Consider the following 26,336-nt stretch of genomic DNA (forward strand, 5'->3'; position numbering starts at 1 on the left):
ACGGAAGGTGTAGAGGATCCATATCCATTCGAGGAAAAGGAGGAGGTGGGGGAATGGAATAAGGTCGTACAGGATTTGCGTGGGGAAGGGGAGACGGATGCGATAGGCGATGCGAAGAGCATGGCATTCTAGGATCTGAAGGGATTTCTAAAAGGTAGGGGGAGTGGAGATACAGGCAGGGTGGGCGTAGCAAAGGATAGGCTGGATGAGGGATTTATAGGTATGGAGGATGGTGGAGGGGTCCAGACCCCATGTACGGCCAGAAAGGAGCTTGAGGAGACGGAGTCGGGAGCGTGCCTTGGCTTGGATTGTCCGGAGGTGGGAGGTCCAGGAGAGGCAACGGTCAAGGGTGACGCCAAGGTACTTAAGCGTGGGGGTGAGGGCGATAGGACGGGCATAGATGGTGACATAGAAATCAAGGAAGCGGATGGAAGGGGTGGTTTTGCCTACTATGATCGCCTGGGTTTTGGAAGGATTGACCTTAAGCAACCACTGGTTGCACCAAGTGGTGAATCTGTCAAGATGGGAATGGAGAAGGTGTTGGGAGCGCTGCAGGGTGGGGGCAAGGGCAAAGAAGGCGGTGTCATCGGTGTACTGGAGAAGGTGGATGGGGGGTGAAGGCGGCGGCATTCCGCCGTATACAAAAGGTACAGAAGAGGGGCAAGGACGGAACCTTGGGACACACCGGTGGAGGGGAAGAAGGTGTAGGAATCCGTGTTATGGCTGGTGACGTAGGAAGGATGTTGGGAAAGAAAGGACCTGATCAGACGGACGTAGTTAATAGGAAGGGCGAAGGTTTGGGGCTTGAAGAGGAGACCGGAATGCCACACACGGTCATAGGTGCATTCGAGGTCAAGGGAGAGGAAGATAGCGGAGCAACGGGAATTAAGTTGTTCAGAGAGGAGATGAATGAGCTGAAGGAGAAGGTCATCGGTAGAGAAGGACAGCCGAAAGCCACACTGGGTAACGGGAAGGAGGCGGTGCTGGCAGAGATGCTGGTGGATGCGTCGGGTAAGGATGGATTCCAGGACCTTGCTGAAGACCGAGGTAAGGCTGATGGGACAGTAGGAGGAGACAGCGGACGGCAGTTTGTTGGGTTTGAGGAACATCAGGATGCGGGAGGTTTTCCACAGGTCAGGGTAGTAGCCGGTGGACAGGACCACATTATAGAGCATGGCCAGACTGGAGATGAAGGAGGCAGGAGCTTCACAGAGGTGGCGATAGGTGACACGATTGTGACCAGGAGCGGTGTTGCGTTTCATGCAGAGTGTAGCGATGAGATCCTGAGTAGTGATGGGGGCATTGAGTTTGGTGTGAGCAATGTGGTCCAAGTACTAGAAACCAGAGACGAGGGGAGGGACAGAGGTGTTAGTTCGATCGCGGACATCCGGGAAGAGGGAGTAATCGAACTGAGGATCGTCAGGGATGGTAAAGACATCAGAAAGGTAGGAGGCAAAGTGATTGGCTTTACTAAGGTTGTAAGGGAAGAGTTGATCATCATGAAGGAGAGAGTAGTAGGGAGGGGGCTTAGATCCGGTAAGGTGGCGGAAGGCTGACCAGTACTTGGATGAGTTGATAGGAAGTGTAGCATTAAGACAGGTGCATGTCTGTCACCAGTCCCGGCGTTTCTTATCCGCGAGCAAGTTTCTGATGTGTTGTTGTAGTTGCCGGTGGCATCGTAGTGTGTCCGAGTCATGTGTGTGGAGGAAGGCACAGTAGAGACGACGGGATTCACGGAGAAGGAGGACGGCCCTTGGGGGTAAAGTAGGATGGTGGGGGTGGATGGCGATGGCAAGGATGTGGGCCTCCATGGCCTCAGATAAGGTCTGCTGGAAAAAGGAGGCGGCACGGGTAACGTCATCAGGGTGGTGGTAGGTGAGGGGGTGGCTATCGACCTGGGTAGAGAGGGTATCCCGGTAGGCACTCCAGTCGGCACGGGAATAATCATGGACGTATTTGGGGGGAGAGTCAGTATGAGGGTCGGGATGGGGGCCACGACTGTGTGAAATGGTGAGGAGGACAGGGAGATGCTCACTACCAATGGGGTCCAGGACATCCACCGCTATGTGGCCAAGGAGATTAGGGGAGGAGAGGATGACATCGGGAGTGGAGTTGAATTCGGGGCAGGTGTGCTGGGGAATGGGGATGAGGTCGCCTTGGAGGGAGGAGAGGAACCGGTGCCACCGAATGTAACCGGGCGGCGGAACGACTATGGATGTTAAGGCCGGCGGTGATCACGTAGGAGGAGAAGGTACGGTCAGTGTGGGAGAAGAAGTCAAAAGGAATAGGGGTGTTGGGGCAGACAGATGGTGGTGCAGGTGATGGTAAGGCCAAGGAAAAAGAGACTAAGGATCAGATGTTCTGTGGGGTCGGGAAGGAGAGGTTGGAGCCGAACAGGGATCTGGCGGTGGTGGCCAATGGCTACTCCGCCGCGTGCTATCGGGAGGGGATTATCGGAGCGGTGAAGGAGGTAGAGTGAGGTGTGGACAGTGTGTGGGGGCTGAAGAAAGGTTTCATTGAGGAGGAAGGCATCCACGCGGTGGGTTGCGAGGGTGTGCAGGAAGAGGTTCTTGTTGGCGGGAAGAGAACAGATGTTACTGAACAGGATACGTTGCTGTCGCGCCATGACAGGGAATTAAACGAGGGTGTCGAGACGGTTGAAGGTGAAATGGGCCTGGTTATGGGAGTAGGTGGCATACATGTTGAGGTGAAAGATGGAACGGGCGGCGGGGGATATCTGCTGGAGGGCGTGGGGGCACTGGAAAGGCTGGACATTTTGGAGGACAATGGTGAGGAACCTGATGATGTCCTCAGCGATGGGGGGGGGGGGGGGGGGGAGGACGAAGGGAATTGCCAGGAGGGGTGGGGGCGTCCAGAGGGCGGACAGGGACGGTTAGTTCAGGAGGGGGTCGGGCCTTACATTTCTGGGAATAGGTGGGATGTGGGAGATTACAGGTGTTGCAGGAGGGAGGGGACTGGAGGCTTGGGCACTGCTGGAGGAAGTGCGCCTGTTTACAGTGCGGGCAGACAGGGGCCTCGCGGCACTCAGATGTAGTGTGTGCATTGTAGCATAGGCACCTCTGGCAGCAGAGGGATTGAGGAGGGGAACGGGAGGGGTCAACCTTGTAGTGTTGGTGGAATAGGAGGGCACCCTCCTTCAGGAGGCGGCCAATGGAAGGGGCATGCTCCAAGAACACCCGCATAAGGCGGGTGGGGCCGGCTGGGTTAAAAGTGTGGCGGACTGCCCATATTTCCAGTGAGGGCTACGCCTTGAGCTCCGCCAACACCTCCTCCACCATGATCGTTGGACTAAGCTGAGTGATCACGGCGGTGAGGGTCGGCGGGTGACGCGGGGGTTGGAGTTGGCGGGAGGGGGATGGGGAAGGAGCAGGGGTGAGGGAGGCATTGGGGCCAAACCAGGTAATGGGGATGCGAGATAGGATGTCGATGTGGAGGCTGGGGCTGGGAGAGGAGATAAGAACGGAGTCCCTTCAGGGAGTGAGGACGGAGATGGGGGCTCGAGGAAAGTGTTGGTGGGCAAGGAGCGAGAGGTTCCGGGCCTCGAGGAGGGAAGGATCTGGACGAGAGAGGAGATATTTCTAGGAGGAGGGGGAGGAGGAGGAGGAAGAGGAGGGAGCAGGGCCAGGCGGGGAGATATCCATGGCATCCTGGGGGGGGGGGGGGAAGAGGATGGGGTGGGGCCTTTTTGGAAGCAGAGGAGGCAGGGGTGCCACTAAGGTGTTTGACGGCGACGGAAGGGTGAGAGGAGGCGTGCAGGACAGGAGCAACAGGGAGGTGGCAACAGGGAGGTGGCGGAAAGTGGCAGGTCCCGGCGTGGACACTGTAACCGGCGCCGGAGATGGGGATGGCGATGGTGAAGGCGATGATGTAGATGACAGCGATGGTGAAGGCGAGGGCGAGAGCGGGGCATGGGCCGTGGCCCTCTGGGCCACCACCCCAGCGGGAGCTGCAGTAACAGGCTGAGGGAGGGGAGGGAAAGGATCAGAGGTGGAGGTGCATGAGGAAGAAGCTGGGGAGGGGGCGACAAAGAGCGAGGGCGAAGGGAGAGTGAGAAGTGGAGGGATGGAATGAGGAGGTGGCGACTGGGCACACCATCTAATGGTAGTGATGGCGGCAGAGGGAGAAGCATATACTATTGTGGTGGTGGTGGTAGTGGTGGTGGCGGTTGACATGACAACAACAAGGAACAAAGACAGGACAGGACGAAAAGTACAGAAGAAAACAGGGGACGGACGAAGATGGACACAGACTGGTGGAACGCCAACTGGGGCCAAAGCCCCACTCCGCTGACGCTGGCAGGAGGTGACTGCAGGCAGGAGCGCTGGCTGGCTGGCGGGAATGCTGGCAGGAACACTGCCTGGAATGCCGGCTGGCTGGAACGCCGCAGCTTCTGCTGCCGCGGACTAGACCGCCGCTGCTGGCTGGCTGGACCGCTGCTGGCTGGTTGGACCGCTGCTGCTGCTTCTGGCTGGCTGGCTGGCTGGCTAGACCTGCAAAAGCCCTAACGCTTCGTTGAGAGGCGAATGCCACTATCGAAGGGCGGTACTTGTTACGAGGTACCGCCGGAGATCGCGGACTGTACATCCGATTTACGCAAGCTTTGTAGTGGTGTTGCATAATAAATTACTATGGTTACATACCTCCTTATAATGATATAAATCCACCGTAATTCCGTTATCACACTTCAAAATATACTCTCGCAAATCTAAGACAGAGAAACGACTAAGCACAAAGTTCGCTCCATTTGTATTGTTGTTTCTGATATTTGTCCCGTTCGGGTTTACTATGGGTTTACTGCACACTACTAGCACTATAGCGGCCCAGGTGGTAACTCCTTGATATTCGCTGATTTGTACGGCTGACCGAAGTCGGGATGGTGAGAACATAGCAGCACAGTGCTTCATCGCAGATGTTCGAAATTTCACAATACAAACGAGTATCGATACAATCAATGAAATATTATGCAGAAGCGACACGAACAGTAAAATAAGCGAATCTAGAATTTCAGATCGACGCACGAATGTAGCACATGTGATCTCACAAACAGAAAAATTCCGAAGTTGGTTTTTACATGTAAATAAACATGCACATGGCACGGACGTTTACTTAGCTGATTCCTCGACAATTTCTACACTAACGTGCCGAGGATGACCATTGCAGCGTTAGTTTATCTCAGTCAAAATCGCAAAATGTGCAGCACCAAATAAAGCACGTCTTCTGCCAACATTTATCTACATCTGCTCCTATATTCGGAGAATCATTGAGAAGTGCATGGCAGACGGTATGTAAGGCTATAACAGGTATTAGGGCTTTTTTCCGTTCCATTTACATTGGAGCACAGCAAAAACGATTGTTTAAATGCATCTATATGTAATTTAATTAATCTGCTGTTATCTTCAACATCCCTATTAGAGCGATGTATAAGGGTTGTAGTATATTCCTAGAGTCATCATTTAAAGAGTATGCCAGCTCCGTTGTTCGTTTTCATACACCGTGGGACACGTTCAAATCACGCGGTGTGCTGGTGTTTATAAAGGGTAATATACGCAGCTAACCACCAGAGGGCTCTGTTGCAAATTCAAAATAGAGACACGTTCAAAACACGCGGTGTGCAGATGTTCATAAAGAATAATAAACGCAGCAAACCAGAAGAGGGCTCTGTTGCAAATTCAAATTATTGACAGCGAAAGTAGAGCTGCCGCAACCCGAAGATAGGTGGAAACTGGAAATAGTGGTATAATGAAGCGACGAGTGCGTGTTGGTACGTTGTTTGATAGTGCAATTATATCGTCGATGTATCTACATAAACATTTGTGTAATTTGAAATCTTTCGTAATAGTTTAATATGATAAGCTGTTGTAGCATGCTTGGTACAAGCAAAATATCGGGACTTATCCGTGTGATTGGTGCTATGCAGACCAAGCGCGCGGTAATTCTGCAAAATATCCTCCTGTCCTTAGTTTCTAATAACTTAATCATTTAGTTATTGCCCCCAAGTGGATGTTCACTTGACGATGTTTGCGAAAATGTATCAAAGAGAAAGTTATTTAAAAATACAGTTTGTGATATATTGTAGTGCATGTGCATTGCTATACATGTAATGTTTGAATGCTCGGGAGAGAATCTTCAACGAAAGATGTGGAAAGAGGGACGATTCAGTTTGCAGAAAGCCTATTATGGGAACTTCCCAATAAGGAAATCCAGTGCCTCCGCCTTATATGTTTCCCAATCATTATAAAGAAGTGAAACTGCTGAGTGTAACTATTGTTGTTAAGTGATGTGATTTATTATCTTTTCAGTTCAATGTTGTCTGACGATTTTTTGTTTATATTCCCCTCCAGTGTGTAATTTGAAAATTATAACTGATGAAATAAATTTAAAATTTGTATTTACAAATATTTTCTTAACTTCCATACTGTTGTTCTTGTTTTTATCAACACCTTACTTGAATAATCAAAACATTGGTGGTATATTGATTTCTCTAAAGTGCTTGACACTTGTGTTTTATATTTTATAGGTGGTGAAGATGTGCTAAATGCACGAGATCGTCTCAAGGGAGCCCTGCAGGAAGTTTTAGAACATAGTGACGAGTCTTCAGTATCAAGCCAGGATGAAGGAATTCAGTCAGACTCCTTTGCTCGAGTCAGTGTCCCAGTCAAGAAACCAACAGTGTGAGTAAACATGTAAAAGCAGTCTACACAATCAGACGTAAGAGGCTAACTGATTCTCCCAAGTAAGCCATGGAGCAGTATACAAGGTAAAGTATCTGCTCCTCATGTTAAGTTACATTTACAGACTAAAAACATATAGAAATATATTTTAATATAAGTAGGCCGTCATATTTTTAGTTATAATGCAGAGTTGTACTGCACCACACATTACAGCTTATGATTTAGAGAAAAAGAACTTTTAAATGAAATGAATTAGTTTCAGGAAGTCTGTTTTTCTTGAATTTTTTTTAATGAAAGAAATAAGCATGTTTACAGTATATTACTGTAATAATGTCATGGTCTTTATCCAATAATTGCACGTTCTTGTACATTTCTTGATCATTGGCCTATCTAAAATAAATACATAGTCATTTCTGTGTAATAACTATAAAATCATACAGTAATCAAGAAAAATTACATGGTGTGCTATTATTATTATTATTATTATTATTTTCAGTAGCCATTTTGATGCAATACAGTTGATACGTGTTGTATCTTTACGCATAGATATTGTCAGGTCTTATACACTAAAGTTGAGAGTACATTAAAGTTCGGTTTTCTGAGGGATATGATAAGTAAGAAATGATGAACTATAATGAAATTACAAATTTTTTTTCAGCAATGATGTCACCATCTTCTCAGAAATTTGATGAGAAAACATATTTAGAGGGTAGTACGTTGTTACAAATTCTGCAGTATCATTTGCTAAAATATTACTTGCTGTTTTCTTTTTTTAGTAGTTCCTGCTGCAAGTACGTTTGGATGCAAAGAACTTTATACTACTTTTATACTGTTGTTGAAATAAATCAGTGGCATATTTACACTTTTCTTTCTTTTCTTCTTCTTCTCTCTCTCTCTCTCTCTCTCTCTCTCTCTCTCTCTCTCTCTTTATGAAAAATTTGGAGAGGGATTTAGAGTTCAGAGATAAGAGATAAAGACTTTGAGGCTTTCCCATGACATTGTAAATCTTTCAGAGACAGCAAAGGACCTGGAAGAGCAGTTAAACAGAATAGACACCATCATAGAAGGAGGATATTAAATGAACATCAACAAAAACAAAAGAAGGAAATGTAGTCAAATTAAACAAGATGCTGCTGAGAGAATTAGATTAGGAAATAGAAACTTAATGTAGTAGATGAGTTTCAATAAATACACAATGATACTGCAGTGATATTCTGTATCCATTCATAGGAGAACTTGTGTTATGTGAAATACTGAATGGTTATTTTCAAGAAGACAGTGCAACTGCGCATACAGCTCACGTTTCAATGTCACTCCTTGCTGATGTTTTTGGTGATCGCATAATTTCACAGTAACTTTGGCCTCCACGGTCGTCTGACCTAACACCACCTGTCTTTTTCTTCTGGAGTGCAGCGAAAGCGACTGTCTATAAAAACTGTCCAAAATCCATCGATGAATTGAAAACTGCAATATCCACTCTCACTGCTTCTGTTACAGAAGAAATGTTACAGCTTGTGTTTGGAAATATGATTAGACAAATTGTGTATTCAAAAAAGGGGGGACACTTTCAACATTTAATGTGAAAATTTGTAAGTAAAAATGAATATTCAATAAAGTAATAACTTGTATTTCACTGAGATTCATTTCGATACATTCACTGCAGCATACGGCACACGCGACTAACAATCATACCCTGTACATAACATTATGTTCCTCTTTTAGATCAGTAGACTCAGGATATGTATGTTACTACTCCCTGAAAATTTGAATACTCTACTCGAAGTGGTTTCTAAGATTTAGGGGAAAATGAAACAGAAAATGTAAATTTTCAGGAACAGCTTCTAAAGTTTCAAAAGACTGTAACTTACTTAATATATGCTTTTTTTTAAAAAAAATTGTCACTCAGAAGTACCCTGCACCATACTGTATATTGTCCTCTTGATCTTTGCCAAGTTTTTTCTTCTTTCTGGACTCCTTAGTGGTCAGTTGTGCTGCATACTCTGATTTATCAATGAGAAACTTTGTCCATCCATTCAAGTTCTCTGATGCAGTTTGCTTGAGGATTAATTTCCATATGCTGTAGCACTTTCAACCTACTAATGTTGCCATCGTTAAAAGCAAGAACAGCATCACTGACCCCTACTTTAGTGTCTTCATTCTAACAAAAACATTTTTTGGTAAGCAAGTCCATATAAGATTATTGAATGACTCATTTGAATTTTGAGTAGACCATGCAGGCACTTCTCCAGTAATTCAGGATTTGCCCGGTCTCTGTAAATAGGTTTTATCATATCCATGGCTGCTGCTGGGATGGAATGTTTATGGCTGTATGAACTGTTTGAGTACTGGGCATTGCGGTAATTGCACCATGAATCAGGTCCAGGAGGGCAAAGGCGGTGTAAGGGTTTTTCATCAGTTGACAGTCTGTGGAAGAAGGTAGCCCATTCTGTCTGCTTCATTTTCAACAAATCCTCAGTATTATTTCTAATGGCCATCCCATAATACTGCTGTAGCTCATCAATCATTTTGTCTGTCAGCCTGCCTCTCTACGATTTTACCATCAGAAAGTTTCTTGTCTCTCAAACTTTGTTTCAACTTCCTCAGCCTGATGCCCATCCTCTTCTGGACATGACCTTTGTAACACAGCAATCCACAGCGTTCTATATAAAAAAAAATGACGCATTTTATTAGATCTTAAAGTGATGCGCGTAAAAATTTTAACATTTTCAACCAGTGTAGATTATATTAAAAAAAATAATAAAATAAAATAGTTCCCATGTGAGTTTATAAGCTATATAATTCTCTTTTATGCAGAGATTCATTTGGAAACAATCTGTAGTTGGCATACTGTAGCAGCACACAACCTGCTTCTTCACGTACTGAAGAAGAGGTGTTGTTTATCTTTGTTTTCTACCCATAATATTATGATATTGTGTGCACTTGTGCAAGAAAAACATGTTTGTAATTTCATATTTTGGGGGTGGGGGCAGCTTAAGCCGAGAATCCCCCCCTCCCCCCCCCCCCCCCCCCCCCCACACACACACACACACAGCTTTAAATATGCTGCTACCACTCGCAGGGATACTATCACACAAGTTGTACTACAAATTTTTGTTAAATATTTTGTTTTCTCAGCTCAACATGACATCAGTCAGGTAACTTATAGGGAAATCATGTTGTTGTTTGGACTTTTGAAACATGCGTGGCAACAGTTTATAGAATAGAGAAGCCCCCACCCCCATGTGGTTCTGCTTTCTCTCTGATTCGTGCAACACATTTTGCTCTGCAAAGCTTGTTTCATGTGAAATTGTTCAGTGGCCCATTGCCCTTATATCACAGATGTTTGTGAACATTGGGTGTACGAATATACATAATGAAAGCGTATTAAAACTTTTTTTCCACAATTTTTTGATCAAAACTAATGTTAGGAGTCCATTTTGAAATGTGGGCCGTTTTCACCAACTGACATTAGTAACCACAACAACTTTTTTTATTCATAAACCAATCTCAAACTTTTTGCTACTGTCATAATAAAGAGAGAGAATCAAGTACAGTAGTACCTCAATTATTCAATTTTCGATTAACCAACTTCTCAAATTATCCGACCATATGTCCAACCATCCGACTATGCCATTGTTATTGTTAGATTTTACCCCTTTTACAACAGGTATCCATCTGAGACACCCTTCTCATGCATGCTCATTTGTGATTAAGAAGTGTGTGTAATTTTGAAAGACTAAAAGTGGCTGTTGTTGTTGTGGTCTTCAGTCCTGAGACTGGTTTGATGCAGCTCTCCCTGCTACTATATCCTGCGCAAGCTTCTTCATCTCCCAGTACCTACTGCAACCTACATCCTTCTGAATCTGCTTGGTGTATTCATCTCTTGGTCTCCCTCTGCGATTTTTACCCTCCACGCTGCCCTCCAATACTAAATTGGTGATCTCTTGATGCCTCAGAACATGTCCTACCAACCGATCCCTTCTTCTAGTCAAGTTGTGCCACAAACTTCTCCCCAATCATATTCAACACCTCCTCATTAGTTATGTGATCTACCCATCTAATCTTGAGCATTCTTTTGTAGCACCACATTTCGAAAGCTTCTATTCTTTTCTTGTCTAAACTATTTATCGTCCATGTTTCACTTCCATACATGGCTACACTCCATACAAATACTTTCAGAAATGACTTCCTGACACTTAAATCTATACTCGATGTTAACAAATTTCTCTTCTTCAGAAACACTTTCCTTCCCATTGCCAGTCTACATTTTACATCCTCTCTACTTCGACCATCATCAGTTATTTTGCTCCCCAAATAACAAAACTCCTTTACTACTTTAAGTGTCTCATTTCCTAATCTAATACCCTCAACATCACCCGACTTAATTTGGCTACATTCCATTATCCTCGTTTTGCTTTTGTTAATGTTCATCTTATATCCTCCCTTCAAGACACTGTCCATTCCATTCAACTGTTCTTCCAAGTCCTTTGCTGTCTCTGACAGAATTACAATGTCATCGGCGAACCTTAAAGTTTTTGTTTCTTCTCCATGGATTTTAATACCTACTCCGAATTTTTCTTTTGTTCCCTTCACTGCTTGCTCAATATACAGATTGAATAACATCGGGGAGAGGCTACAACCCTGTCTCACTCCCTTCCCAACCACTGCTTCCCTTTCATGCCCCTCGACTATTATAACTGCCGTCTGGTTTCTGTACAAATTGTAAATAGCCTTTCACTCCCTGTATTTTACCCCTGCCACCTTCAGAATTTGAAAGAGAGTATTCCAGTCAACATTGTCAAAAGCTTTCTCTAAGTCTACAAATGCTAGAAACATAGGTTTGCCTTTCCTTGATCTAGCTTCTAAGATAAGTTGTAGGGTCAGTATTGCCTCACGTGTTCCAATATTTCTACGGAATCCAAACTGATCTTCCCCAAGGTCGGCTTCTACTAGTTTTTCCATTCGTCTGTAAAGAATTCGAGTTAGTATTTTGCAGCCGTGACTTATTAAACTGATAGTTCGGTAATTTTCACATCTGTCAACACCTGCTTTCTTTGGGATTGGAATTATATTCTTTTTGAAGTCTGAGGGTATTTCACCTGTCTCATACATCTTGCTCACCAGATGGTAGAGTTTTGTCAGGACTGGCTCTCCCAAGGCCGTCAGTAGTTCTAATGGAATGTTGTCTACTCCTGGGGCCTTGTTTCGACTCAGGTCTTTCAGTGCTCTGTCACACTCTTCACGCAGTATCATATCTCCCATTTCAACTTCATCTACATCCTCTTCCATTTCCATAATATTGTCCTCAAGTACATGGCCCTTGTATAGACCCTCTATATACTCCTTCCACCTTTCTGCTTTCCTTTCTTTGCTTAGAACTGGGTTTCCATCTGAGCTCTTGATATTCAAACAAGTGGTTCTCTTTTCTCCAAAGGTCTCTTTGATTTTCCTGTAGGAAGTATCTATCTTACCCCTAGTGAGATAAGTCTCTACATCCTTACATTTATCCTCTAGCCATCCCTGCTTAGCCATTTTGCACTTCCTGTCGATCTCATTTTTGAGATGTTTGTATTCCTTTCTGCCTGCTTCATTTACTGCATTTTTATATTTTCTCCTTTCATCAGTTAGATTCAATATTTCTTCTGTTACCCAAGGATTTCTACTAGCCCTCGTCTTTTTACCTACTTGATCCTCTGCTGCCTTCACTACTTCATCCCTCAAAGCTACCCATTCTTCTTCTACTTTATATCTTTCCCCCATTCCTGCCATTTTTTCCCTTACGCTCTCCCTGAAACTCTGTACAATCTCTGGTTTAGTCAGTTTATCCAGGTCCCATCTCCTCAAATTCCCACCTTTTTGCAGTTTCTTCAGTCTTAATCTATAGTTCATAACCAATAGATTGTGGCCAGAGTCCACATTTGCCCCTGGAAATGTCTTACAATTTAAAACCTGGTTCCTAAATCTCTGTCTTACCATTATATAATCTATCTGAAATCTGTCAGTATCTCCATGCTTCTTCCATGTATACAGCCTTCTTTTATGATTCTTGAACCAAGTGTTAGCTATGATTAAGTTGTGCTCTGTGCAAAATTCTACCAGGTGGCTTCCTCTTTCATTTCTTAGCCCCAATCCATATTCACCTACTACATTTCCTCCTCTCCCTTTTCCTACTACCGAATTCCAGTCACCCATGACTATTAAATTTTCGTCTCCCTTCACTATCTGAATAATTTCTTTTATTTCATCATACATTTCTTCAATTTCTTTTTCATCTGCAGAGCTAGTTGGCATATAAACTTGTACTACTGTAGTAGGTGTGAGCTTCGTGTCTATCTTGGCCACAATAATGCGTTCACTATGCTGTTTGTAGTAGCTTACCCACATTCCTATTTTTTTATTCATTATTAAACCTACTCCTGCATTACCCCTATTTGACTTTGTATTTATAACCCTGTATTCGCCTGACCAAAAGTCTTGTTCCTCCTGCCACCGAACTTCACTAATTCCCACTATATCTAACTTTAACCTATCCATTTCCCTTTTTAAATTTTCTAACCTAACTGCCCGATTAAGGGATCTGACATTCCACGCTCCGATCTGTAGAATGCCAGTTTCTTTCTCCTGATAACGACATCCTCTTGAGTAGTCCCCACCCGGAGGTCCGAATGGGGGACTATTTTACCTCTGGAATATTTTACCCAAGAGGACACCATCATCATTAACCCTACAGTAAAGCTGCATGCCCTCGGGGAAAAAATACGGCTGTAGTTTCCCCTTGCTTTCAACCGTTCGCAGTACCAGCACAGCAAGGCCGTTTTGGTTAGTGTTACAAGGCCAGATCAGTCAATCATCCAGACTGTTGCCCCTGCAACTACTGAAAAGGCTACTGCCCCTCTTCAGGAACCCCGTGTTTGTCTGTCCTCTCAACAGATACCCCTCTGTTGTGGTTGCACCTACGGTACGGCTGTCTGTATCGCTTCCCCACCAACGGCAAGGTCCATGGTTCATTAGGGGGGGGGGGGGGGGGGTAAAAGTGGCTATGAATCAGAAAAGAAAACATGTGTCCACAATCGAACAGAAACTACGTGTTCTGCAAAGACTTAACAGAGGTGAGTCAGTAAGTAGATTAGCCTCTAAAATCAGTTAGTAAATTAGTCTCAGAAATGAGTGTTGGAGACAGCTGTCAAAGACTGGAAAAAGAAACGAAAAGATTTGAAGCTCTTTTTTGTTTTTGCTAACTGTACCTGGTGAAAATGCTTTAAAAAATAGAAAAACATTGAAAAAATCAAAACTTGAGTTCTTAGATGACAATGTGTGGGTTTGGTTTTGTCGGGAATTAGGCAGGTTGCTATTTCAGGTGAAAAACTTTCTGATAATGATGCAAGTAGGTAGTTCATTGAAAAATATGAAAAAAAAGAAAGTCTCAGAAAATAACCTGGCAGCTAATCAGTTATACGACAGTGACGATACTGGGCTAAACTATAAATACTCTTTCAAGAAACTCATGCCTCAAAGAATGAAACATTCACAGGCACACAAATAGCAAAGGACAGGCATGACCATTGCAATGTGCAATAATTTAAATGGTCACCATAAATTTCCATTATTTGTTAATTGACAAATCTAAGAAACCAAGAGCATTCAAAAACATAAACGCATCATGAGTTGCCATTCATTACAAAGCTAAGTAAAGCACTTGGATGATTGGTGATTTGTTTAAAGAACAGTGTCTCGATGCATTTGTTCCAGCTGTTCAAAAATACTTTAAATCAAAAAACCTACCACCCCATGAATTTTTACAGCTGGCCAACATCACAAGCCACCCTCAGTGTCTGAACTTCAACAAGTGACAGGAAAACTATGATTTTGGCCCCCCCATATGATTTCAATAATCTAACCAAAGGACTGGGGTGTTATTAAGTGGTTAAAACGATGTTACAGGAGGAAGTACGTCAGTGGTCTGTGATATTTTTGAAGCAATGAAAAGTTCCAACATAGAAGAAGATGCTGTTTACATAGTCACTCTACAAAAATCACGGAATAAAGTTTGTTCCGTTGTAAACGCAGAGCAAGAATTTCAGAATGTAACGAATCAGGTGCTGCGACTTTAGTTGCCAATTTGCAAACTCTTTGGAATGATATCCAGCATACTGATGTAGAGGGATGAGTAGCAGAAGGTCATGTTGCTGCTGTTAACAATGAAGAACTTGAAGACAACCAGACCATGTGTCTTGCTTTGCAGTAGTGTAGTGTTGAGCAAGAGTAGTCAGATGATGAAGAAAAGGAAGAAGAAGAAGATCAGGGTATGAGTACCTGTGCGTGCTAGATCTTCAACATCTGTGTATTTGAAACTGTCAGTGTGTCATTTGCCCATCTATTATGATGCAGATAATAGAATTTGCGTGACTATCAAATACTTTGTTTATGTGTGCCACAGGATACATCATGAGAGATCAAGTACCTGTTATATCTTCATAATCATACGCAAGCTCTCCGAGCAGTGCACATCCAAAAATAAGAACATTTGCAAACTCCTATGTTGCTGCTGTCCAATTATGGAAAATGCTACAACGTACTCTACACAAAGTGAAATCTGCCCTGTTGCATTTAAAAAGAAGCTGAAGCAATTTCATTTGTCAGCCTCATACTCTTTCCCTAATAAATTAATACAAATGGTCATTTCTTTCAGCCAAACAGTAAAGGAAATGTTGTAATCTTCTTCCAGTTATGTTTCTCCCTCTTTTTAGTTAGAACAGCTACTGTTCCCTCGATTTATGTCATAGTTATTTCTATTGAATTCCATATTTGATACAAGACTTCATGTATGCCGTGATGAATGTAATAGATTTTTTGAATAATGTATTACCATTGGTACGAAGACTTCAAAGAAAATTTCTGTTGAATATCTTTTGTTTATTTTCAAAAGAAATCTCACTAATTGCCTGTGAGTCCTTCAATACTTTTAATATTGTTTTAATTTTCTTATTTACAATAATGACAACACCTGAATCCCCCTCCCCCTTCCCCTTGGTCTACTCCTTTGTAGCAAAACATATGCAGTAATTTTAATTCTGTTCTGGAAAAATTCTGGTAACCGTACTAAATCCTATTTGGTAATATTTAACTCATCGTCCAGCTTCACTAACCTATCTCCAGATCCTAAAGTTGTGCAATTTATTGTTCCTAAATAACAAGTCTCGGAAACAGTAGACAGCATTCACACTAGCTTTCGAGCACTAACTCTTTTTATAGCAATAATACATATATTCACACACACAATCACACAGACTCCCAAAGATACACTCCTGTAACCACGGAAGTGTGCATTTGTGTGTCTGGGCGGTTGAGTGTGTGAATGTGTGTACTGTTCCTGGAAAAAGAGTTACAGGGTGAATGTCATTTTCTATTGTATGTTAGTGTGCTCCATGCATCAGTCCACTATTTTATGCACAGTGTATACTTAATTATCTGGACCTCGGTTATATGGACTCAGAAGTTATGTGGATTGTCAACCACGAGCATATTTGTTTATAGTCCATGGTGAAAAGGCATTACATTTAAATGAAATAATAGCTTGTAATGAATCATTTGAGAGGAGTAGTAGATGATTATACAGAGATTTAAATCTCATGAAATTCACAAATTGGAAATGCAAAGTGAAAAAAAAGTCAACTAATGTAGATGCAAGAAAATTCTTTTAAAAATGGTTTTAAAAAAGAATTGAACGAAAATGAGTCTGGCTTGGAAACTTTGTGTATTACGCTGATGAAACTGGATGACTGCCGAAATATTCATTGGCTGGTATGACAACATTTGTATCCATGAAGTAAAAAATTAAAATAAATAAATGAAATTGGTAAACAGAGAGAACTTTTACTGGATACTGCACCAACCCATTTTAAAACTGAACTGATAGAGAGGAAATTATATATTTACAGTAAAATTTTTGCCTTATAATGTAATCTCTACTATAACCAGTGGGTAAAAGTGTTACTGAAATAGTAAAACAACTTTTACGTAGATTATCTGGTGTTGGAGGTAACATAAGTCTTTTTTTTTTTTTTTATCAAGCAAATGAATTTAAAGGAATGTTGTTACTTGGTTGTCCTTGTATTGGATTTGAATGAATGGAAGACTTTGAACAAAATTTGGATCAGAATACTAAAACAGAGGGATGAAAATTCAGTAACTGGTTCAGAAGATTCTGTGTGGAGGATTTAAGTGAACTAATGACAAACGTAAAATATGCCAGGAACGTGGCTCCAATGATAGGATAAAGTGGCTCACTTGTGACAGTAATGATCAAGGTTTTCAGATCATGTTGAATGACAAAATTGTTGAAAATATATTGCACACAAACGAACGGCTGGAAATGCAAGAAGATGAAACAAGAGAAAGCGTGGATGTGGAAAATGATGCAGGACCACCTCACGTGGAAGCATTTCAAGGTCTGGAAATGGCTTTCAAATGGTTCAGAAAACAGCACAGGATACCATGAATATGCTACAATTAAAACGAATTCATAATGTAGCAGCAATGAAGAAGAAAAATGTTTGTCAGATGACAGTTACCAAATGTTTTTAAATAAAGATTGTCATGTGTAACTCGTGTTTGGTATTTCATGAGTAAGGTTACAGTATTGTAGAAATTTTAAGAAAATATACAAAACTATTTGAATAATTTCTTTATAAACATTTATTTTTGTTGTTTTTAATAAGTTTAATTCATTTTTGTGTTTTGAATAAGCACCTAACGTTATGTATTAACCCTAGAATGATAACCATACGATAACGTACCTAAAAGATATAATTTATTGTTGAGGTTACAGTATCTTTCTCATCACGCTGTCTGTGGTGCAAATTGGTGGGCAGCCTGTTGTATTTATTTCTAGTAAAAAAGATGCATGAGTAGTAGTCATGTTTTCAATCCAGCCTAAAACTGTTTCTCATGGACAACCCCTTCAATTTCATGGATGAATTTTTATTTAAAACTGGTTGCCAGAAAAAAAATAGTTTTTAAATGTAGTTTCATGACTAGAGCTAAAACAATTTCATTCACGTAAACACTTATCACTTACACATATCCTGTCAACTGACTTGTCCCACATCATTTTGATAAGAGTCGTTCAAATTATCTACGGAACATGTAATTGACTTACTAGTTGTATGGTGTGAACATCTGAACTGGACATTGGGATCTCATCTGGCTGATTTCCTTAATCCTCATTAGGCAGTAATTAAGACCTCTCCACTCAGCTCTCAGAAGAGTTTTTTGCTATTTAAATTAATATATTTTTCCAACTTGGACATGCACCAATGTAGTAGTAGTAGTAGTAGTAAGGGAACACTGCATCTAGCCTTTCTGGTGATGACAACACTTTCTTAATTGCACAGAAAGTTCTGGTTGAAAATTATGGATTATTTAGGAATTAAGGAGGTGACTCACCGAAAGACAGAAGCACTGTCATGAATAGGTACACAAACAAATGGGGCAGAGCTTGGCTAGCTTTTGGAATGTATTTCCTTTTTCTAGTTGTAGGAAAAACGTGCACACAAACACCCATACACTTACTCACATGCATGCGCCTGTCTCCCTACATTGTGCTCACTTGACTGCCAGATCTTTACTGGCCCTTGGTGAGTGTACTCTGGGGAGGTGCAGTGGCTGCAGTAGTGCATGGCTGCTTTCACAGGTGGCTCATCCTGTAATGGGGTAGGATAAGTCTGTGATAGGACTGGGGTAAATGGTGCTGGGTGGGTGGATTGGGCAGGTCTTGCATCTGGCTTTTTCACAGATCGGTCCCCCGTGGCAGGGGATCAGGAGTGGGAGTGGCATATGGATGGACTAGGATGATGTGGAGGGTGGGTGGATGGTGGAACACTACTTTTGGAGGGGTTGAAAGTATCTTGAGTAGGATGTCCTTCTTTTCAGGACATGATGATAGATAATTAAAGCCCTGATGAAGGACATTGTTCGGTCATTCCAGTCCGGGGTGGTATTGAGTCACAAGGGGGTAGCTTCTTTGTGGCTGGTTCTTGTTATGGCTATGAAGATGTGTGTGTGTGTGTGTGTGTGTGTGTGTGTGTGTGTGTGTGTGTGTGAGAGAGAGAGAGAGAGAGAGAGAGAGAGAGAGAGGGGGGGGGGATATGACACTGGAAATCTGCTTGTGATTAAAGTGTGGAGGGTATTGACTGTCTGCAGAAGCATCTACCATGGGTGGCGAGGCTGTATTCACACCCCCCCCCCCCCCCCCCCCACACACACACACAGCTGGCAGTTGTGTAAACACAGTTTAGGGAGACAGGCATGTTTTTCCTACAGGTAGAAAAAGGAAGTGCATTCCGAAAGCTAGCCAAGCTCTGTACCTTTCATTTGTGCACCTGTCGATGACACAGCGCTTCTGCCTTTTAGTGAATTGTTTCCTTTATTCCTTTTTTAATTGCATATTTCTTATCTGTGTCTGGATAATACAGATAAATCATTACAAAAAGCCAGTTAACAATGTTACCAAGGTAGATCACTGTTTTAGGACTCTTTTTTTTTTTTTTTTTTTTTTTTAAAAAAAAGACTTGCAGAGTGAAACTACGTGTGCTGTCTTTGTGTTATGTAATGCTAATTCTTAGGACTGATACTTATAAGTGCGTTTTGCAGTATTTTTCCTTGCATAAGCTCACTTGCACAGATAAATGTTTCTCTTGTACACAGGGAAGCCATTAACAGATCTCGGACACAGCGCAAGCGACGTCGTCGGGAAACCATTAAAGAAGGGGATTTCCATCACACTTACGTGATGAAGCTGTTTGATAGAAGCGTTGACCTGGCCCAGTTCAAGGAGGATGCTCCATTGTACCCAGTGTGCCGTGCCTGGATGGCTAATCAGCCACATAACACAAACCTTGTACCAAAGTGAGTACCTGGTATGTTTACTAACAGCTACCCCTCGCTATAAGGCAACATAAAGATCTCCACAGGTTATTTTACAATTATAGTTCTTAAAGCTCTGATAACAACTTGGGTCTGGTGCATTTTCAAAGAAATTTGTGTAATAGTAACATCTCACCCAATTTATGGTTGCAACTTTAAATAATGTGGTATTATTAGAAGTGGTTGAGTGCCATCCATTGCAATAGTTTGCATAATATTTAGCCAGTATCAGCCATTGATTTGCAGGGAAATGGGAGAGTAATGCTCGTTAGGTTCTATTCTAAAATATTCTATTTTATTAAGTAAGCTGCATGTGTGCCTTGGGTGCCACTGTACTGGATGGTGGTGCAATTTCGTGTGTCTCGGGGATTGGTGATCTTGACTAACGTGCCTCTATTGTGAGAGAACTGTACAAAATTTCATTAAAAATTACTTCAACCTCTGTAAGACGTGCTTTATGAGAATTGGAGGGAGGCAGTTGAAATGAAACATTTGTTAGTTGGCAACTTCTGAGGCACTTGCTACACCCTGTTCAATAAGTCTTATTTAGATAAGTGGGGCTCTGTTTGGATCAACTCAGGTAATGCTAGACGTGCTTGGAGAAATTCTGTAAGCTCATACGATATTACCTGAATGAGACAATTTCAGGACATTGGATTGAAAGAGGAGGAGTAGAAGATGAACTTCATCGCCAGTGGCCTCCTTGTCTCCAGACCCCACACCTTGTAACTTTTATCTGTGAGGTTATGTGAAAGACTGTGTTTTTATCCCTCCTATGCCTGACACATTGAACATGCTTAGAGAAATTCTGTACGTTCGTCTGACGTTACCTGAATGACACCATTCCAGGACGTTGGATTGGAAGAGGGGAAGCAGAGGATGAACTTCATTGCTGATGGCCTCCCAGGTCTCCATACCTCACACCTTGTGACTTTTATCTGTGAGGTTACATAAAAGACAGCACTTTTATCTCCCCTATGTCTGCGGCATTGCATAGTTGAAGCTGTAAATTTGATGATGAGAGATCAGCTGCTTTGTGTGTGGTAGGAAATGAGCCATCGTTTTGATATTTGTCAAGAAATAAATGGTGCTGGCATCGAATGCATAATGATTTGAACTTTTCTCTTTCCATGAACATTGGAATTGTGTTTCTATCTTTTGTAGTTTGGAAGCAATGAATGTTTGTAATCTGTTCCTTCTTTTTGAATAGCCCTGTAAATAAATCACTTCAGTCTAAAAAGATGTAGTCCTAGAAAAAGTGCATGAAAAATGTCTAGATTGCACTGAATAAGACAACACACTCAATTTTAGTAAGGAAGTTGTTGATGTGATTGAAAGTTCAAAACATATTGAGATTGGTCACTGTGAAACATTTATTCACACATTCATTTACCTGAGTTCATTCACCTGGCAGCAACATCATGTATCACTAACCCAGTGCACTATTTCAAATGAGACACCACCACAGCAAGCAATGGACGTGCAACGTGGAAAATGTGGTCAAACCGTACGTGATGATGGACACTCTTGCTCAGGTCCTCCATTTTGTTTGAACTGCAAAAACAATCCTGCTGTTTGGAATCTTTACTGTCAATTATATATTAATGAAAATAAATTTGAGGAATTAAGTCACAAGAAGAATGCCTCATTGGGAAGTAAAACTTTACTTTTTTTTGTATTCTCAGAAAGCACTAAGCTTTGTAATATTGTTCTTCAGTAACTAAACAGCAATTTGTAAAAGGATTCCTCAATACATACTGTACCAACTTAAATTGCTGCAAAAACTTGCACGTGCAAAAGCATTTTGAAGTTGCTGTAAAGGCAGTGGTCTCACCCACCCCACTCCCCAAACCAACATCAATACTCACAGGATACCTCTGAAACCACAAATTCATCTCTGCAGACAGATGAAGCAAAGTTAAGCCGTCTTCATTACAACTAAGCCATGATGATCACCGTTTAAGGAGAATGTTGTGTCAAAGACCTCAATAATGAAAAGAAAATATGATATTTGAAGTCCACTCAAGGGAATCTGCAAACCCCTCCAGTAACTTACCTTCTGCCACAACTGCCTCACTTTGACAGTGGCAAAGAAAATATGAAACTTCACTCTCAAGATGGCTTCCGTGGCCTGTAAATAGGTTCAAGGATACATATGAGGTTGATGTTGCAATCGTCTTCTTTTCTTCAAACCTCACAGTTATCTCTCAGAATTTACAACTGATCGGGGAAGAGGCTGGAGAAATGGGCAGACAATACTAGTACTAGATTTTACACTGAAAAGAAATGTGTGTGCTTTTTCTCTGTGCGTGTCTTGTTTTTACATTTTCAGAAATGAAACTGAAGATGCCATTGTCCTTATGGCTAATTAAAAAAATTGTTGGTTGCCACACATGAGGTATCTGAAAGAACAGTCCATTTAAGTGCATAATATTTGATAACACACAAGAGAAGGAGTGGACAGAATACCTCTGCCCCAATTTGCAAATCAGCTTGGGTTCTGAAAAACATTGGCAATGCATAACTGAACTTTGTCTTCATTCAAGATATCCTTAATCCTATGGATAGAGGTAACTGAGTTGTTTATAAATGAAAAACACAAATTTTCGATGTTCTCCAGTATTAATGTATTTAATGAATCAGTTTTTGACTCATGAGGTCACCTGTAGACGGTATTTCAGTAATGTCGAGTTAATGTTGCTAATACGAGGGGCGTTTGAAAAGTCCATGCAAAGTCCGAGAGGTGGCACCACCAGCACGTATCGAGGTAATGTTTAGTTAGTAGCATCTTTGCAAAGAACGCACACCAAGTTTCAGCCATATGGGTCTATTTCTTTGTATTTGGCTGTCAAAAAATGGATGAAAAAGAATTTTGTGTGGTGATTAAACATTACTTTATGAAAGGCAAAATGCTCAGGAGACTAAAGAGAAGCTTGATAAACATTATGGTGACTGCACCTTCGATTAGAACAGTTTATAAGTGGTTTCAAAATTTTCGGAGTGGCCATATGGTCACAAGTGATGCTGAACGTTGTGGGCGCCCTGTGGAGGTTACGACTCCAGAAATCATTGGTAAAATCCATGATATGGTGATGAAAGACAGAAGAGTTAAGGTGCGTGAGATTGCTAGTGCTGTGGACATCTCAAATGAATGGCTACAAAATATTTTGCATAAACATTTGGACATGAGAAAGCTATCTGCAAGATGGGTTCCTCGATTACTCACACTTGACAAAAAATTGAATCGTGTGAAGTGTTGCAAGGATGGTTTGCAGCTGTTCAGGAAGAATCTGCAGGACTTTAAGCATTGTTTCATCACTGTGGATGAAACATGAATACATTACTATACTCCTGAAACCAAACAACAATCCAAACAATGGGTTACCAAGGGAGAATATTCACCAAAAAAGGCAAAGACCATTCCTTCGGCTGGAAAGGTTATGGTGACTTTCTTCTGAGATTCGCAAAGGATAATCCTCATAGACTATCTGGAAAAGGGTAAAACTATTACAGGTGCATATTATTCATCGTTATTGGACCATTTGAAAACCGAGCTGCAAGAAAAACGCCGGCAATTGGACTGCAAAAATGTCCTTTTCCATCACGACAGTGCACCAGCACACACCTGAGCAGTTGTCACAAAATTAATGGAAATAGAATGCCAACTCGTTTCACTTCCCCCCTGTTCTCCAGACTTGGCTCCCTCAGACTACTATTTGTTCCCCAATTTGAAGAAATGGCTGGCGGGACATAGATTTTATTCAAACGAAGAGGTGATTGCAGCAACTAATAGCTATTTTGCAGGCTTGGACAATTCCTATTATTCAGAAGGGATCAACAAATTAGAACAGTGTTCGACGAAGTGTATAAGTCTAAGAGGAGACTATGTCGAAAAATAAAAAAGGTTTACCCCAAACATGTAAGTAATTTTTATTTTTTCACGAACTTTTCAAATGGCCCTCGTATGTAAACACGGTCAGACTATTAACTCATTCTTAATGTAGAAAAATCATAATAGTTCACACAGTGGTGGCTTGTGCAAAATTTTACCAATGTGCTACAATTTAATGTCCTATAGCCTTTTGACTTATAAGGATATTAATTGTAAGTAAATTGGATATATTATTTTTACATATATAAATTGAAGTTTAAATATATTTGAATTTTGTAATTAATCATTAACATGGCAAAGAATAAAATAAAATGAAAAATGTCATAGTAGTAGCGAGAATTGAACCTGACCAAAACAAATTGCCAGTAAGAGGACTTCATCACTTGGACACGGCACTGTTAGGTTAACTGCTCCCCAAAAATTCCTCATACTCTGTGCTTACACGATATGTTACACAAACACTTTCAAAGAAAAATACCGACTTGGTGCTGTGAGCAACATAGCACCCATAGTGCTAGAAGGGATGACATAACATCAGAGCATGCACAATCAAAAACAGGCAGCTGTGTCCCTTCTCTGTGTACCAAGGCTGACCATCATTTCAGCAGTAGACACTGATTTCAAATTATCATGGAGAGAGCACTACAAAACAGAGCGTGTTTTCATCCATTTTATTTGTGTTCCAGCATGCGTTCAAAGAGAGAGTCTTAATTTTAGTGTGATTTCTTTCTTGCACTCAATGGGAAATGGCATAATTTTAGTGAAATTGCTGGCTTGCTTCCAAAGAGAAAAGAAATAATTTTAGTGCAATATTTGCAGTGTGCCCTAGTTCATTAGCGCATGGCAGCTGGTGAGCACTGACAAGGGGAGGCCACGATGTTTGGAACGTGGATTTACTGCTAACTTCGTACACTCGTAGTACTCCATGAGGGCAGCAAAATGTGTAAGCGCGTACTTCTCAAGCGTTATTGAGAAAACTGCAAGATAATTTCGATCGTTGAATATATACCTGTGCGTGGCCATTTTAACCATTAAGCGGCTGCGGCCGAGTGGTGCCGGTACGGTAGCTCAGCATGTTCGGTCAGAGCGTTAGCTATCCTTTATAATAAAAAAAAACTGTGCAAACTGATAAACGAACAAACTGCACGGGTGTCATCGTATGTCCGCCCTGAACAAATTCAACGAACAATATAGAACCAAACTTTTTTTTTTTTTTTTTTTTAAGTGTTGGCGTTCAAACCACTGGATTGAGTTCAGTTCGTCAGTTCTTTTAATTTTCAGTATCACTTTATGCGTTTGGTCGTTTACTAGTCAATAGTTATGAATTTTACATTATTTGTGATAGTAAAAATTAGTATACTCACAAATAACATTGTAAATTTAATAAAAGCTCATCCGATTACACTATTTTTCCCATTATATCAATTGTAATATAAATAGTAACGAAAATGACTGTGTTGAAAATAAAAAAAGCTGACGAACAGAACTCGATCCAGCGGCTTGAATGACAAACAATCTTAAAAAAAAAATTTGTTCTGTATTGTTCACCGAATTCGTTCAGGGCGGACGTCTGATGACACCCGTGCAGTTTGTTCCTTCATCTGTTCGCCCAGTTTTTTTATTATAAAGGGTAGCTAACGCTCTGACCGAACATGCTGAGCTACTGTGCTGGCACCATTCGGCTGCAGCCGCTTCATGGTTAAAATGGCCATGCACAGATATATATTCAACGACCGAAATTATCTTGAGATTTTCCCAATAACGCTTGAGCAGTACGCGCTACTGCTTACACATTTTGTTGTCCTCATGAAGTACTACGAGTGTACGAAGTTTGCAGTAAATCTGTGTTCCAAATGTTGTGGCCTCCCCTTGTGAGTACACATGAATCCGCAACAGTCCTAGGTTCGATTCCTGCCTCGGGCATGGATGTGTGTGATGTCCTTAGGTTAGTTAGGTTTAAGTAGTTCTAAGTTCTAAGGGACTAATGACCTCAGATGTTGAGTCCCATAGTGTTCAGAGCCATTTCTACACATGAATTTTTGCATGATATTTATTGTTTGTGTTCTAACATAGTTACGCAGGAGTGGCAATGATTTTTCTCTCTCTACGTAGCAGTTAACTTTCTACCTAATAGAAGTTAGAATCTCTGACAGCTGTAGTGATGATGTGATGTACATTGTAGGATGCGAACACCTACGCCAGAACCACCTTCGGAGGACGTAATGGAACAAAATGCAAAGGATCCTGTACGCAACATGTACAAGATGCCTCCTCCAGAACCCCTGCAGTTAGACCAAAAGAACTATCAAGTCAACATTCGAATACCATCACCGTTACCCAGGGAATGTACAGAGGATATTATCCTTGATTATGTGAGTGTTAACTGCAGTACATATTACTACTGTAGCATTGACATGTTGTGTAATATTTTATTATACCTTGAGAGAAGTAATATTTCATACTACTTTGTACAAAGTATGAAGCACAAACTGAGCTTCACCCAATTTAAATAAGATCTATATTAATAATAAAACTAAAATCATTGTCTCTGTGTGTTTGAACATGCTTAACTTGAATGTAAGTCCATCCCCATTGGCCCTGACATTGCTTGCTGGATTCAGTGAGTCTACAGAAAGGTGGGAGAATTACTTGCACCCATTCTTGGTGCACTGCCAGGCAACAATCCAATATATAAGGCTGCCTTGTTGTAGTCCATCAGAGTGGGTTTATAAGAAATAATCAAAATTTGGAGCCCGACACTGAGCTCGAGAAACTCCCCTTTGATGGGGTTTGTCACTTGCTGATACAGTATTTTGGACATGAAAGCC

At 41.6% G+C, this 26,336-nt stretch overlaps 1 protein-coding gene across 1 annotated transcript in view; it reads left to right on the top strand.

Annotated features, from left to right (window-relative positions):
• Positions 1–5,600: 5,600 nt before the first annotated feature.
• Positions 5,601–26,336, top strand: part of LOC126190669 (protein lin-37 homolog) — a 42,018-nt gene continuing 21,282 nt past the window's right edge. The window contains exons 1-4 of the mRNA XM_049931121.1: positions 5,601–5,782; positions 6,539–6,692; positions 19,398–19,598; positions 25,691–25,880. Coding sequence (XP_049787078.1) covers positions 5,761–5,782; positions 6,539–6,692; positions 19,398–19,598; positions 25,691–25,880 — 567 coding nt within the window. The 5' untranslated portion in view covers positions 5,601–5,760. The remainder of the gene's footprint in view (positions 5,783–6,538; positions 6,693–19,397; positions 19,599–25,690; positions 25,881–26,336) is intronic.

This window comes from Schistocerca cancellata, chromosome 1 (genome assembly GCF_023864275.1).
Source record: "Schistocerca cancellata isolate TAMUIC-IGC-003103 chromosome 1, iqSchCanc2.1, whole genome shotgun sequence".
Taxonomy (NCBI): domain Eukaryota; kingdom Metazoa; phylum Arthropoda; class Insecta; order Orthoptera; family Acrididae; genus Schistocerca; species Schistocerca cancellata.